Source organism: Archocentrus centrarchus, chromosome 18, assembly GCF_007364275.1.
Source record: "Archocentrus centrarchus isolate MPI-CPG fArcCen1 chromosome 18, fArcCen1, whole genome shotgun sequence".
Classification (NCBI taxonomy): domain Eukaryota; kingdom Metazoa; phylum Chordata; class Actinopteri; order Cichliformes; family Cichlidae; genus Archocentrus; species Archocentrus centrarchus.
The window spans coordinates 8116781-8133870 of NC_044363.1; the positions used below are offsets into that span (position 1 = coordinate 8116781).

At 38.7% G+C, this 17090-nt stretch overlaps 1 protein-coding gene across 1 annotated transcript; it reads right to left on the minus strand.

The window, feature by feature from the left end:
• Positions 1 to 562: 562 nt before the first annotated feature.
• Positions 563 to 15002, minus strand: LOC115797093 (myosin-9-like). The gene is made up of 19 exons (XM_030753569.1): positions 14948 to 15002; positions 14336 to 14381; positions 12485 to 12592; positions 12204 to 12286; positions 9982 to 10095; positions 9749 to 9838; positions 9595 to 9663; positions 9406 to 9504; positions 9057 to 9155; positions 8280 to 8375; positions 7952 to 8050; positions 7431 to 7535; positions 6439 to 6543; positions 6210 to 6326; positions 5357 to 5461; positions 4378 to 4464; positions 3185 to 3313; positions 2878 to 2973; positions 563 to 2063 (listed from the first exon to the last, which is right to left on the minus strand). The coding sequence occupies exons 2-19, from the start codon at positions 14373 to 14375 to the stop codon at positions 1974 to 1976; spliced, it is 1731 nt and encodes a 576-aa protein (XP_030609429.1). The 5' UTR covers positions 14376 to 14381; positions 14948 to 15002; the 3' UTR covers positions 563 to 1973.
• Between the last annotated feature and the right edge of the window lie 2088 nt (positions 15003 to 17090).

Sequence of the window (17090 nt, forward strand, 5' to 3'; positions counted from 1 at the left end):
CAGGAGCCTCTTTATTTCTTCAGCTGAAGATTTGAGCTGCTTCCTGTTTCCCGCGGTCTAATTACACGCGAAGGCTGTTCAGACCTTACAGAACAAGTTGTGATACATTTTTTTTTCAAATACCAAAGTGATAAAAGCGATGGAAATATTTCTTCATCTATAAACACCCATAAACAATTCAGATTTACTTGTTTTTCACATTAGAGGGTCATTGATTCATGCAAAAACAAAGACTTCAGTATTGTTTCTATAGTTTGTACAGATTACGCAGGGATATTACATTCAGTCGTTCCATATCTTTGAGGTACCAAATAAACCTCAACAATGCACTAAAAGTATTTTTTTCGCCACCTTTTGTTTTACAGTGACAAAATATTACATATTAAGCTGATACCGACATGCCATTTCCTGCTTATAATTAAAAACAAACCAGAACAAATTTTATTTTATTTTGTTGTTTTCTATTAAAGCCAAGGTTTTGGCAATGACATCAGCTGTTTTCTGTTATATATTTTTTTGTAAAAGTATACTTTTTCTAAAAATACATTTTATTTTCCTGCTCATATATACAGCAAAAGGCACTGAGCATCAGTCGCCTTTTATTTTTAGTCTTGGTTTGCTAGAATAAAACACAAAGCAGCTGAGCCTGATGGAAGTGCAGGTAAACTGAAAGATGTTCAATCTCAACTTGACAAAAGTAGATGGCGAGTCAGGGGCTCACTGAACTTATCAAATAATTTAACTCTAATTATCTTGGACCAAAGACTGACCGGCAGACCAACACTGTCATCCACAGGGCCACCAACACAGCTAAAAACAATGTTAACATGCAGAGCTATTGTTCTGGGTCGAGTCCCAGTGTGTTTTTGTTCTTTACCTTTAGATTCTGTTTTGATTCTTACTTCAGTTTTGGGAGTTTTCTTCTGTGTCATGTTTTTGTATTTAGTTCCTGTTGTGTTCTTGCCGTGTTCCTGTTTGTTCACTTCCTGTTTTATTTTACTAGTGTCCTGTTCCCTGTGTGTTGTGTTCAGTTTTACTTCCATTAATTCCCACCCAGCTGTTTCCCATTGTCTAGCTTCAGGTGTGTATATATTGTCTCAGTTTTCCCATGTCTGTTGTTGTGATGTCATCACAGATTTTCCTCCTGCTGTGTGCGTTTTTGTCTGTGAGTGAGTTTTCCAGTTTATTTTTTCATCTGTGTTTTTTTCCAGAAAAAAAGCTGAGATTTTTGAGTATAACTCTGTCTCTGGAGTCCTGCATTGGGGTCCTCAACCTGCCTGTCACAGGGGTACATGACAGCCATTTCCAAAATAGCAGGTAAATCCTGACAAAAAATAATCAAAAGCAATCAAAACATTTTGAATTCCTGGTCGTAAGTATGTTTTGCTCATTTTTGCCTTAAAAAAAAATTGTACAATCATGTGAAAGTGTCTTTCTGAGAGACACTAAGTATATCCTATCATTCAGTAGCTTGAAGATCTCTCAGACCGATGGCCTCACATTTGACTAGAACAGTGGTTTCCAAACGTGAATCAAATCTGGCAACAGGAGGTGGTTAGTTTGTGGTATTGTACTTGTACTGATGTTGCATCCCAGTGGCAGGTGGGTGACATATTGGCATCAGCACATTACATATAGCCAACAGTCTGTGTTGTTTTTTTTGCATCACATTTTTATAAAAGCCCTGCAGCATGCAGGTAGGTATACGTGAAAAAATCAGATATTAAAACATAATGTAAACATCTGCATTTAAATCCTCCTGCTGTTACACCGTTGCACTCCATTAATACAAATGCACAGTAAGAAAGAACCACAGAAGTCAACACTTCCTAAATTGATTCAGTGATCAAGAATGTAAAAGAAACACTGAACTATTGAAATCAAATTATTATGAAGTTCACTGTCTGCTTGTGTGAACTTTGAACTGAGATCAATGAAAGAAAATTTTTGTCCATGACGTCATTATTTGTACTTCAGACAGAGTCCAGAGCTTCGTTTGGTTCTGTTGGTGCCGAAGGTTCATCTGCAGAGATGTCAGGTTCTTCTTCTTCGGCCGTCTTTAGCTGAGGGAAAGAATAAATACACACAACAAGAATCCAAATGTTACACATTTATCTGAGCAGTACAACCTTCTGAAAAGTCGTTACTGTGATGCGTCACGTATTTGGTGTAACTCCACTCTTCTGTTCTTGAGGAGCCGCTGATGTCACTGTTTAGTCATTAGACATGACTGTAACTTAGCTCTGGGGACCACTGAGATACAGACTGAAAAACCTTAGTGAGTGTTGGAAAAAGCCTACAAAGCACAATATAATAACTTCACATTTCTCAGTATTTTACTAGTATTTTATAATCAAGGAATTACCAAATACACACTAAAGATAACAAAACAGGAGGTTTTGTGAACAAAGAGAATAACAATCTATGAATAATAAATAGTTATTCTTCTCATACCCACCTCCATATTTTTTTTTTAAATTATTGGACTCAACTGTAGTAGTTCTGCATGCTTTAGAGTCCAAAATCATCACTATCTTGGTTCAGCCCTTGAGTTCATCAGATGTCTGAAACAAACCAGTTTTTTTTCTCCTTTAATGAATGAAAACAGGTCGGAGGGGCTTCTGTGCCTGAGGTAACATGTTGGGGATGTTCACTCAGTGACATCATACAGAATCAAGAACAGAAAAAAATGTCTGAAACTGACTGTAATGAGCAGTTTGAACCTTTGGCTCACAGGGATTCCTTGTACATGCAGTAGCTTCATTATTAGAAAGTCTGGCAATGTTTACAATGAGCATCCACCACTGGAATAGTACACACACATATATGAGACACGACAAAAATAGAAACAGGTCCACATCTTTTAAAGTAAAATACCTGGTTCCTCTTGCTTTCCAGCTCCTGCTTCAGGACCTCCACTTCTTCCTTAACCTCCTTCCTCCACTCCTGCTCAACCTGAGTCTTCTCCTGCAGCTGGAAGGGAGGTAAGAAGGAGAAAGAGGACATTCTGTTTCTTGCTAAATCAATACAAAATAAATTGATTAACTTCTGGATGAACACTTGTGAGATTTTGTTTTTCTAACTCATTCCCCTCCTTCTTGTGCGGAGGTTTCTTGTTAGATAATTTATGTCTTGGGTAATTTTCTTAATGAGGAATTGGAGAGCAGATGGTGAAACCACTGACCTCCTCCTTGTGCCTCGCTTTAAGTTCACTCAGCTGTCTCTGAAACTCCTGGTTCAGCTCCATCAGAGCCTCCCTCCTCTGCTGTTCGTCCTTTAGCTGCTGCTGGACTTCAGTTACTTTGTCTTCAAACTGGGAGGAACGAGATGAATATATAACTCTTTAAAAAGATGGTTCATTTGTCATGAACAGCTAAGAACCTCACGCGTCCTTTTTCTGCAGTGTGGATTTAATAAAGAGGTTTCCACTGATTTACTAACATTTCGAATGTTAGTAGTTTTATTATTTTTAAGATCTAAAAATAAAAAGTGTGCTATAATTCCAATACTGCATTAGACAAATAATGTATCTACATTTTATTACTGCAGAGATACAGCTAATGTAGTTATCCTTGAATAGTATCTGCAAGTATTACTATAATACCTTTCTAGTGTACATATTATTTATTAATGCAAATCATTAATGCATGATGTCACTCTTATTCTTTACCATATACTTTATTTTGTTTTTATCACTCTTGTATCTATCTATGCCAGATACATGCAACATAGTCCCAATTGAAGATGAAGTGCATAATGCTCTGATTATCAGTGCATAATGCATGCTACAGCAACAGTATATAAATAAATGAAAGTGGGCGTTCTTTGTAATTCATCCATTCACTTCCTCTTATCCTGTTCAGGGTCGCAGGAGGCTATCCCAGCTGACATAGAATGAGAGGCAGGGTGCACCCTGTACAGGTGGCCAGCCTGTCGCAGGACTAACACTGAGAGACAGACAACCATTCACACTCACATTCACACTTATGGGCAATTAAGAGTGCCCAATTAACCTAACCCCAGTAACTGTATGTCTTTGGACTGTGGGAGGAAACCCACGCGGAGAACATGCAAATTCCACACAGAGAGGCCCGCGCCAAGATGGATTCAAACCCAGACCTTCTAGATGGCATTCCTTTCCTCTAAACCCTCAGTAAACACTTTTCTATAAGTTTATGTTCATTTTGTAAATTATGTTCATTATTAGAGTCTGAAATGAGGGTTGGAAGATATCAAGGAACCAAAAATGAGAGCACATTCTGAGATACCTTGCTGAATCTAACAGTTTTTAACTATAAAATGAAACAGTAAAGGAAATTGTAAGTGTTTCAGTTAAAATTACAAGAATAATAAACACATTAAAGTCAGTGAATGAACCTTCTGCTTTTGGGTCTCAAACTTCTTCTTCAGGGTCTCCAGGTTTTTCTCATTTCTTTGCTTCTCTTCATTGAGTTTGTGGTCCAACTAGTAGGAAAGGATATTGAAAATTAAGCAAAGAGGTCAGATATCTCCAGTCTGCCGTCTCTTAAAAGGTTAAAAGTGTTTGTGTGTACCGTATTTTCCGGAGTATAAGTCGCACTTTTTTTCATAGTTTGGCTGGGGGTGCGACCTATACTCCGGAGCGACGTATATGTGACATTTATAACACATGAACCAAAATACTCCAGCCACTTGACATCTCCGTGAACCGCAGCTTTAAGGCAGTCTTGCGTAACCTGTGGGCGCAGTGGATGATGGATGGAGAGCACAGCTTAACGGCAACTGGGAGAATGCGCCACCCAACTTTCCTGGAAGTCATTGGATGGATCAAGAAAACATGGGCTTCAGTGACAAACCATCCTGTTGGGATTCAGAAAGGCTGGAATAATTGGAACTGCAGCTGACAACGAGTCTGACTAACGCGACACAGAAGAGGAAGCGGCGCTTCGTCTACGGAGTGTACGGAATTGTTTAGAAGTGACACCGAGGATGAAGAATTCAATGGATTGATGGTTTGGTTAACTTGTTAGTATGTTCTTTATGCTATGGTTATCTGAATAACTTAATGTTACGTTAACATACCGAACACGTGTTCGTTGTGCGTCATGTAGCTGAATGTGTTACGTTAGCATAACGTAGGCGTAACCGTGTTCGTCCTGTTCTTTAATCCATTATTATTTTAAATTGCCGTTCAAGATGGAATTTCTGCTCTGGGTCTCGGATTCTATCAACCCCCCCCCCCCCCCCCCCCCCCCCCCAAAAAAAGTGCGACTTATAGTCCAGTGCGACCTATATATGTTTTTTCTTCTTTATTATGCATTTTTTGGCTGGTGCGACCTATACTCCGGAGCGACGTATAGTCCGAAAAATACGATACCTGTTTCCGCAGCTTCCTGATCTCGGTGTTCCTCTCCTCCAGCTGAGTCTGGGTCTGCTTCAGCTCATCTATAGTCCGACTCATGGTCTCATGATCAGCTGATGGCTAAATCAGACAAACAAATGGATTATTTTCAGGAACTATATTCTGCTGTGATTTGCTGTAATAAGTAAGACACCTTACTGCTTTGTAAATATATGAGTCACACAGAAGGAAATCATGTGCTTTCAGTCCATTGTGTCAATTATTCACACTTATGAATCTTTTGGAAAGATTTACAATTATCTGATTAGTTCAGTTATACCATTAAAGAAACATTTTTACTGACTAAAGTCACAGGATAAAGCTATTGTTGCCTTTTGAGACATGACACAAAACTGCAGGGACGAATAAAAACACAATATTATCATTAATAGAAACATCAATAATCTTAAAAGGAAAGGTGTCATCAGCTCCAGAGCAGCAGCTGAAATTAAATTCAGTTTTCAAAACTGTTGTGACACAGAGTAGAATATGAAGCTGCATGCAGCAGGAGATAAAAGGTCAAATATAAGGTGAAATCATAAACTGAGGTAATCAACCCCTTTGTTGATGGGTTCCAGCTCTTTCTTCGGCATCTGCAAGTCATTTTCCTTCATAACCATTTCTGCGTAGATGGTCTCAATGTCTTTTAATAAATCCTCAAGGTCAGAGGAGAGGGAAGACTAGGACACACAAGCCAAGACACACAATTTAGGACAAAACATGCACAGATCATCACAGAAGCATTTTCATGTGTAAGAACAAAGCTAACCTTTAGCTACCCACTTGGATTTTCTATGGATACAATAAAACTTAAAATAAAGATCATCACCTTCCTGTTCTTGGTTGCCACCTGAACCTTAAGGTTCTTAAGATCCTTCTCAGCATCCTCCCTCTTCTTCTGCTCATCCTGGAGCTGCTGCTCAAGCTCAGCCACTCTGTCTCCAAGCTGAGAGAAGAGTGAGGTGTCTGGTAACCAATGATGTTTCAAGAAAAAGAAATCCTGCCATTCTCCAGCTGGATACAGAAAACTTAGACAGAAATAATACAAAACAAACCACCTCATTCGTGCTCTCCAGCCTTTTCTGAACAGTCAGCTCAGCATCCTCCCTCCTCCGCTGCTCATCCTGGAGCTGCTGCTCAAGCTCAGCTACTCTGTCTTCAATCTGAGAGAAGAGTGAGATGTGGGGTAACCAATGATGTTTCAAGGAAAAGAAAAAAAAAAGTACAAGAACTTCAGTTTTATCTGAATTTAGAAGCAGGAAATTAGAGGTCATCCAGGCCTAATATCTTTAAGACATTCCTGCAGTTTAACTAATTGATGTGTGTCATCTGGCTTCATTGATAGGTAAAGCTGAGTATCATCTGCATAACAATGAAAATTGATGCAATGCTTTCTAATGATGCTGCCTAAGGGAAGTGTGTATAATATAAATAAAATTGGTCCTAGCACAGAACCCTGTGGAACTCCATAATTAACCTTAGTGTGTGAAGAAGACTCCCCATTCACATGAACATATTGGAGTCTATGAGATAAATATGATTCAAACCACTGCAGTGCAGTACCTTTAATACCTATAGCAAGCTCTAATCTCTGTAATAAAATGTTATGGTCAACAGTATCAAAAACTGCACTGAGGTCCAACAGGACAAGAACAGAGATGAGTCCACTGTCAGAGGCTGTAAGAAGATCATTTGTAACCTTCACTAATGCTGTTTCTGTACTGTGATGAATTCTGAAACCTGACTGAACCTCTTCAAATAAACCGTTCCTCTGCAGATGATCAGTTAGCTGGTTTACAACTACTCTTTCAAGAATCTTTGAGAGAAAAGGAAGGTTGGAGATTGGCCTATAATTAGCTAAGACAGCTGGGTCAAGTGATGGCTTTTTAAGCAGAGGTTTAATTACAGCCACTTTGAAGGCCTGTGGTACATAGCCAACTAATAAAGACAGATTGATAATTTTTAAGATTAAAGCATCGACAATTGGAAAGACTGCCATTCTCCAGCTGGATACAGATAACTTAAGTAGAAGTAATACAGGACAAACCACCTCATTTGTGCTCTCCAGCCTTTTCTGAACAGTCAGCTCAGCATCCTCCCTCCTCTGCTGCTCATCCTGGAGCTGCTGCTGAACTTTAGCCATTTCCTCATTTGCCTGAAAAAGGAGAGAGAAAAAACTATTAGAGCTTTTAAAATATGAGTAAATACATACTTTTATCCTTGATGTTTAGGCATACTCATAACAGGTTCTTCTCATCGTCTTCCTTATTCTGTTCAACACAGAGCTTCAGAGCTGTGGCCTCTTTGTGTTTTAACTTAGAGAAAAGTAGAACTTTACTGAAAAGAGGCCCATTTAGATTATACATAGATCTATTATTTTATCAAAGAATATATGTGTGAAGTAAAGGAAGTCCTCCAAAAGTTTACAATCATTCAGGTTAGGACAATAAATCTGGGATGGGCAGACAGTGACATATGCTTGAAGGAAGATCAGATTCAAGAATAGAAATATACATGCAGACATGACTTTATGTCACTCTGAATACACAGAGACAAAATAAAAATATCAACCTCTTTTTCTTTGGCCTCAAGCTTCAACTGCAGGATCTGCAGGTTGTTCTCCACTGATTGATTTTTAACATGAAGTAATTCATCCACTGTTTCCTCCAACTGAAAGATGAAATGGGAATGAGCCTGTTTTATTAAACAGAACATTATAAGGCATGATATGATACTGAGGTCAGAAACATATTTCTCTCCATCTGTTTATTTCTATACAAAGCACCCTGTGTTCTGATTTGGTACAACATAAATGTAAGTGAAATGAACAATCCGGACATTGTGTGCATATGTGGTATGTAGAGAGTTTGTGTATGTACAGTGAAGTATGTGTGTTTACCTTCTGTATCCTGGTGATGGCGAGGGTGAGCTTCAGTTGCGGTAAAGACTTTATTCCATGAATCAGCTCATTTCTCAGCCACTCATATTTCTCCAGCTAACAAATACAGTCAAGAGCATTAGCGCCATAGCTTAGCCCAATTACTGGACAAATAGTGAAATGGTTAAACTATAGTCTGCCATGAGAAAGTCCAACACACTGATATTAGTTTGTTTGTAAACTATATTACTAATTTGGTCAGTGGGACGGACGAGGAGGGACAAGATTAGAAATGAGTACGTCAGAGGGACGGCTCAGGTTGAACAGTTTGGAGACAAAGTTAGAGGCAAGGCTGAGGTGGTTTGGACAGTGCAGAGGAGGGAAAGTGGGGCTAGGGTGAGAAGAAGGTAGATGATCCACTGTGGCAATCATGGGGGAAAACTGCATGATTTTATATTTTATTTTTATTATTTTTATTTATTTATTTATTTTCTGTGTGTGTGTGTGTGTGTGTGTGTGTGGTTGTGGGGGCGTAATTAGATTTGATATTTTGTCTTTTAGGGGGACTACAACTTTCTCCTCTTATTGCCAAGAATTTGGAAGACGTTAGGGTTCAGGATTAAATGTTTAAATGTTCAGTCCAAAATTACTTCTTGCTTTTCTCCAAAACATAAGGTCTGTGTGCAGGTCAGCAGCAATGAAGTGTGTTTGTTAACCATCAGGTAAAACATAGACATCTAAACTCAGACCATTTAGAGTATAAATACACAAGAACAAAAGTGAAAAAAAAAAATCAACCTCTTTTTCTTTGGCCTGTAGCTTCCTCTTCAGGTTTTCCAGGTCGTTTTCCATCGACTGATTGTTACCACTGCAAAATGTGTCTACTTTGTCCTCCAACTGAGAAGAGAAATTTATGATTTAATCAAAAAATAAAACATAAAAACACTTGAAGCAGGAATAAATGAATTTGGGGTCAAATTCTTATACAAGGTCAAATATAACAGATCAGATGATCACCTGTGGCTGCAGGTAATTGTGTAATTTATCCTCTCACATTAAAATGTAAAGTAACTTAAAATGGTACTTTAATTTGGTGTAATATAAATAAAATTAAACTGAATTGAAAAATGAGACTATGTTTGCTTACTTTCATCATCCTGGTGAGAGCAAGGGCGAGCTTCAGCCCTGAAGGAGTCTTCTTCACTTTGTTAAGCGTGTCATGTTTCAGCCACTCAGATTTGTCCACCTGACAAACAGAAACACAGCTGAAGAGTAGAATAGATAAGAGCTGTGGGAACAGCTGGCCTGGTTTGGTACACGCATTTGGTGTACTGACCTCTGAACTCTGGATCTCCGGCTCAGGTCTTGTCTCCTTTAACTGCTCGTCTGACTTTGGCAGCTCCAGCTGAAAGGCAGGCTGACAGAAGTTTACGGTCAAGTTTAATTTTAAACAACTTAAACATAGAAAGCATTAATGCAAAGAGACAAACCTCAGGGTTGTCATGCTTCAGATCTTTGTTTAGTGTCTTCGCTTGATTCTGACTCTGCAGCTGCTGGATGTCAGCGTTTATGTCTTTAGTCTGAGTTTAAAAAAAAAAAACGCAAAAATACACAAAATCTTAATTTCATAGCTGATGTTCTTTTGGTCCACTGGTTAAAAAAAAAAAGTGAAAAAAAAATCAGGATCCTATGAAGCAGATAAACAATTCAAAACTTGATGAACCTCATTTTTCTTGGTCTTGGTGGTCGTGATCTTCTCTGTCTTCACCTCCTCCTTCACTTCTTCCTGTTTCTCCAGCCGTCCATCGATCTGATCCTCGGCTGCTACGACTTTGGACTGGGAGAAAGTTAAAGAAGCAGGTCGTTAAACGTGTCAGTTCAGTTCAGCACGGCAACGGTTAAAACCTTGGCTGCACCACGGCCACTGACAAACAAAAATAAGAGTTGTAAGTAACAAATGTGCAGGTGCATGAGTTCAGAGAGGAAATGAAAAATTAGGAAGTAATTGAAAATCTGCTGGAGAATGTACGAATGGCTTTGCTGAACTTGAAGATTTCATAATTAGTGGATGCACAGATTCTGCAGCAGTGGGACACGGACACATCTAATGAGTCTGATGAGGAGGTCACAGGTGCTGAAACTGCTCCTGCTGAAACATATAAATCCAACAGTGGTAACTTCTCTTGGCAGTTCCTCCTGGCTTCCATGGCAGGACAGCTGCTCCACACGTCATCAAAATGACCTCTGGGATTATAAGGATTGCTGGGACAAGAATAAGTGACATCAAGACATTTTGCTCTGTTTATGCCACTGACAGCTTCTTTGTCTTAGAAGCTCCTTTTTTGCTTCCTGGCATCTTTCAGCCTGCTTCACTTTGTCAGACAGCTTCTGTTTAAGGGTCTTCCTGATCCAGCAGCTCTCCAGTGATCAGGCCTGAGTGTGGCAGTGAGACTGAACTCAGCTTTCCAACAATCTGCTTCATCACAGCGCAGGTAGGTTTGGATCACTTTGTTCCCTTAATACATGAAAGCACTGAAAACTGCAGTTTGGATTTTTGTATCACAGCCTGCCCAGATTGTGTATTTGCCTGGCTTGCTGGGTGTGCATTGCCGGAAGAGGTGTTTTCCATGGAAAGGGAAAAAGTCTTCATCTACTCTCACCTCTGACAGTAGATGAACATCTGTGGAAGGAGCTGCACCCATCTCACCCAGACATCCCTGATCTCTTTATATGTATATGTATATGTACATGTATATGTATATGTATATGTGTTGTCAAATTTGAGGATTCTTGAATTCATTCAAAAGGTCTGGAGCAACTTTGTTGAGCAGAAACTATTTTTGCCTGTTGATGCATCCCTGAGATATCAGCTGCCTCAGTGCTGGATCTGTGTACTGTAGTGAGAAGAACACCAGTATAAACATAGAGGTACTCGTCAGTCCAAATGTCACTGTGGATTTTCCTTCAAGGTTTGTCACAGCTATGCATGAAATCTACAGATTGGCACCTTGGACAGGAACTTCTCCGGGGCAAACTCACCATGGTGGGCTCAATAAAAGAATAATATCAAATAAACCCGAGCTGCCTCCTGAAGGTTTGCAGGTGAAGAACATGGATCCACGTTCTTAAAAATTTGCTTTTACAGACACCACCACTGTTTCAGATTGTTCAAAAAAAAAAAGAAAAAGAAAAAAAGAACAACAGGAGTGTGATACTTATGTCCACTTTTCTCAGAGGTGCAGCTGTGTCATCAGGAAGCACCAAAAAGCCCATAATTGTAACTCAAAGACTTTTTTTGTTTTTGCCATTTTCTTGAAAGAAATATGTCAGTCAAAACTGACCCGTAACACTCCAGATGTTACTAAATTTAAAAAATATTAAAATAAAGTAAATAACAAATCAAACATGCATTATTGTTTTTCTGTTTTACCCCCCAAAAATTGTTTACATGGATAAAAAAGCCTAGCAAGGTGACCAAGAGACAACAAAAGTGCCTTGAGTTTGTTTTTTCCTGCTGATTTGAGGCGAGTCAAAACCGACCCGTTAGCTTACTGTTGCTCTCTCATGCTAACAGACTGAGACTGAGAAGATCAGCACCGCTAACAATAAAGACTGAAACAAGCTGTAGAAAGTCAACAAAGCGAAATCTCTGCAGCTCGTGTTTGCTGTGTAATGGAGTCTCACTGACCCAGTGTGTTATTTTATTGTGTCATCGATTTCTGCAGTAGACTGTTCCCCTCTCACACCTTTACCGACAGCTTCTGTAATTTGTTTTTATTGTAGCCAGTTTGTTTCTATCTTTGTCTCTCTGCACATCTCCCAAGTTTGTGCTTCTGATTCATCTCTGATTGAACTGAATGGTGTTATTCAGATCAAACTTCTGTTCTGACACACTGATCTTTGCTTCTCTGGAGTTCTTAACAATATTCTCCATTATTTACTCACATGTTTGTTCTCATTTTCTGTTTCTCCTGAGCTCAACGCTTTAGTTAAATTCCTCTCAGCTGTCTTATCTTCCTTTTTCCCTCCTGTAGGAAACACAGTAACCAAGTTAGTAAAGGTAGATTAGTGCTGAGTTTAATCCTTATAAACTCTTAATTAATCTGGGTGGCCTTGCTCACGTCACAGAGGTTGTAACACACAATCAAATACTATTTAACTTGAGAAAAAATAATATTAATTTAGCTTGTTAAACATCTCAGAATGAAAATGAATTTGTGACTCACTGTTTTTCTTTTGTGTACACTTGTATATGGCAGCAACAACCAAAAGAAGGATGACTGAGAGAGCAGTGAAACAGATGCAGATGAGCTCAGCAGTAGGAGTCAAATTCTCTGAAGTTAAAAAGAAAAGAAAATCATGACTTTAATAAAAAGATGAAGCACTTGAAGCATCCACCGAGGCAGCTCGCTCTCTAGTCTCTAGTCATCAGATTTCTTTGCACTGTGGACAGATTCAAGACCCCCTGTGCCAGATGCAGTAAAGCAGCACCAAAACATAACCAAGCCTCCTCCATGTTCACAGTAGGTACAGTCTTCTTTTCTTTGTATGCTTCATTTTTTCATCTCTGAACACAGAGCTGATCTAATTTCCTCAAACAGCTCCAGTTTAGTCTCATCTGTCCAGAGGACGTCTTCCCAGAATCCCTCGCTAATATGCATTTTGGGAAATTCCAGTCTTGGTTTTTTATGATGTGCTTTCAGCAGTGTTTCCTCCTGGTTGTCTTCATTAAGCCCCCTGAAAAAGTGAGGGATGGTGCAGGTCTGACACTGATGAACCTTGACCTTCACCTCTGATCTCTCTGGAAGTTTTTCTGGCTCTTTGGTCACCATTCGTGTTATCCGTCTCTTTAATTTGTCATCAATTTTTTTTTCTTGCAGCCACATCCAGGCTACAGTGTTGTGAACCTTAAACCTCTGAATATGTTCAGCTGTAGTCAGAGGAACATCAGACTGCTTGGGGATGATTTCTGTGGCCTTTAACTTTAACATCCTTGCCGATAATTGTCTCTCATCTGCTGGGACAGCTCTCTCCTGAGCTCTCTGTGGTCCGTGTTCAGTGTGGTACACACCATGATACCAAACAGCACAGAGACGACTTTTCACCCTTTAAATAAACACACTGACTGATTACAGGTTAGACACACCTGTGATGCTCATTATAGGACACACCTGAGGTTAATACGTCCCTGTGTTTGACTTATTTTCAAAATTTTCCAGGGGTACCAACATTCTTGTCCAGGCCAGTTTCGTTAGTTTCCTGATTTTTATTAGTTAATTTTCAGTAAAATGGATTATTACTTTATTATTTATTTATTATCTACTATTGATTTATTATTACTTCTGTCAGTTTTGAGCTATTCCAGTGACCATTGCAGGTTTTCCTTTCTTTAAGGGAAGGATACCATTTTGTCCACATTAGCATTATTATCACTTTGACCTTCAACTCAAACTACTGACACTGAAGGAGAGGTCAGAGGTCAAATGTGATATGATCTTTTAAATCTTTATACAGTACTTTCTGCATGTTGAAAATACACACGTAACTTTTAAGAATCTTATTGTCAAAGTCATAAAGCTTTTTGTCATTTTTTCATTAAGTTAATGTGAATGGATTGTTACGGTGACTCCTCTCTACACTGCCACAATTTTATCAGAATTCATTCAAAACTTTTCCAGCTGTTGCGTTCACAGACAGAATAACACACAGACACACACACGCCACCAAAAACACAACTTTCTTTGCAGAGGTAATAATCTTCATGAAACTGGGATTAATCAAAGTTCCACTTTTTTAAAACTTTTTAACATTTTTTTGATTGTGTCATTTTGTTTGCCTGAATCCTACATTTACGGTACAGATACGAGAGACGTAGTCATTTCATCGTCTAACTTACAAATGAGTGTCTGAAAAAAATGAGTAAACAAATTTTCTGGAGTATTTTTAAACACCAATAAAGAGTTGACTGTAAAAAAAAAAGGTTAAAATCTGACCTTTGGAGGCCTGATCTTTGGGTTTGAATATGATCGTGTATATCAGTTTCACGATCATATATCAGTATATATATATCAGTTTACCTGGAGAGACTGGGAATCCAAACCAGCTTTTTAGGCTCATCTTTCTCTGTAAATCAAGAATAACATTAGAAATCAGAGTAAAAGAAACAGAACTAAATAATCGTTCATCTGCACATCTGCACACATGAACCTGTGATTTACATCACACAAATGATGTGCAGGGACATAATAAGACAAATCGGTGCCACATTCGTGCCAACAAACGAGTGAGAAATGTGCTGATCTGGGTACAGAAAATACCTTTTATTTAATTTTTACTTCTAATTTAAAAATCTGAGTCTCCGTACTTAATTTTAGAGACTGCTTCTTTCTGTAGATGCACACACAGTGTGTAATGTACCTTGTTGTACACAAATAAACTTCAAATCACTACTAAATTTGGGTTTGAGAATCTATATTACAGGTAATTATCAATGCACAGCTTTAATTTTTTTTCTTATTTAGCCTACAAGTGAACACTGTGAAGATATTCCATCCCAGTTAGAGCTTTAGTGGATTTTAGAACAATTTTATGCCCCAAAATAGATACATCTCACATTATTTACTAGTTTAGTATGACACACAACATCTAGACAAATCTGAAAGACACAAAGTTAAGTGGAAGTTTGTTACCTTGTGTTATTTGCTCCCTTGCCTCTGTGCCCATGAGGTGAGTGTGAGGTGAGTGTGAGTGTAACACTTCCTTCAGCGCTGGTTTAAACAAATGAAGCACCCGTGTTAACAGGAGGCGTGGTTTCTGCAGAAGTCTGCGGAGGAAAAGAATTTGTCATCAAAACAAACACAGTCAGTTGATGCGAGTGTGTTTATGTTGAAATGAAACTGCATTATGTGCATGGCATGCCAGCATGAGACAATCTGGTTAAGCAGCTGTGTGACATTTAAATCTCTGTAAAGATATGTTTTGTTGAGCGTGTGCCTACTTTGTTGCATCTGTGCACACAAACGTGGACACAAACTAACAAATCAGCAAAACTGTTTCTGTGGGCGGTCCTAGTGATGCTTTAAAGTATTTATTAATCATAAGAAAATAAAAAAAAACCACCTAAACCATGCAGGTCCTCAACACTGAATGACTGAATACTTTGCATTAAAGCCCATTGTTGTTGTTTCAGCTGCTTTTCTGATTGCTAATTGTTGCTATGCTACATCTTTTCTCTCTTATTCAGCCACAGATGCGTTGACTACACAAGTGTTGTGGTCCTTGTGTCATTCAGTTTCTGCTTGTTTATACCTCTGTCTGGTTCTTAGTTTCACTTCCTGTCTTATTTTGATAGTGTCTTGTATGGTGTACAGTGTGTTTAGCTTTGCTTCTCCTGGTCAGTGGGATTCTGTCCACCTGTTCTCCCCAGCTGTTTCCACTCTCCTCTATTGTGTATTTAGTGTCTGTGTTTTCATCACTTCTTTGTTGTAATATCGTCTGTGGCTCTCTGTGTGCTGTCTCTCTGTATCCTAGTTTAAGTAAGTTTTCCTAGTGTGTGCTGTGGCCCCGTCCAGCTCTGTAAACCCAGTTTCAATCAGCAAATAAAGCTGAAGTTTAGTTTAATCGTATTCTACAGACCTGCATCTTCCTGCCTGCCACACAGCTGACTCTGACAACCACAGGCCCAATCAAACGTGGGACTTTCTTCCAACATGTTCAATGAGGGGAACAAGGAATAATAAATGGCACATAAAGTGGGACATGTGTTCACTGCACAGGTGTGAAATCCTGCTAATCAAGGACACATACACAGAGGTGTAGTTCAAAAGCAGATTCAGGATTTAGAGGTATTTAGCTGTGAGAGACTGCTTTATTTTTATTTTCTTTTTTTGCTTTTACTATAGTAAGCTTTTGAAAGTACTTCTACTACATTTAATGATCTAATCATTATCAGAGTGGAGTTTGTTAAACCTGTTGTCTGGTATTATGTAGGCCAAAGGTATGGAAATAATTGGAAGCTCATATCTTAGGCTTTAGGCATCATAACGCGCTGCCTTTTATAGAAGTATAAAACTGTTTTATTCCAGTGTGTAAGAGTTATCAGAGCACTACAACTAAAGAAATACAGGTAACCATGAATACTGCATAATCTGCAAACACAGATCAGTTAAGCTTTTTTCTTTACAGTGCTGAGCTCAACTTTAAATTTGTGGGATTTTTACATTAAGAACCATCAGGCATAAGCCTTTTTGTTGGTATATATATATATATGTAAACTTTAAGAAACAAGGCATCTCCTTGCTAAGGTCAAACCGTACAAAAGCAAGTCAACCACGTGGCCTTCAGTAGAATTCAAGGGAAAAATGCAGCGCATCTTTGAAGTGTTTAATATTTTCTCTTTAAAACAGACCCTGCTTCATTCTTTCCTGTTAACTTTGGATCCGATTTCTGCTTCTCTGGAACAGCAGGTGACGTTATATTTATGTGAGAAAATCTGCACGATATCTAAAGAAAGGAAAGGGGAAATGATGAGCTGCCAAAACTTGTTTGTCTCTGACTGCTCCGTAACATAAGCTTTTTTTTTTTAATTATCATTATTCATGTCAGACACAATGGGGGGAGATCAGTTTGAGCCCCCATTGAGTTTCTAATTTTTATAGTAGTTTAATTTTAATGGACAGAGACAGAAGTGCAGCCAAAAAAACACAGCTGACATTAATTTGCATGTTACTGAATGAAACAAGTATTTGATCTCCTACAACCCAACCACACTTCTGGCCCCCACAGAGTGGCTGTGTGCTCATGCAGCACACAGATTACAATTGATTAATCAAT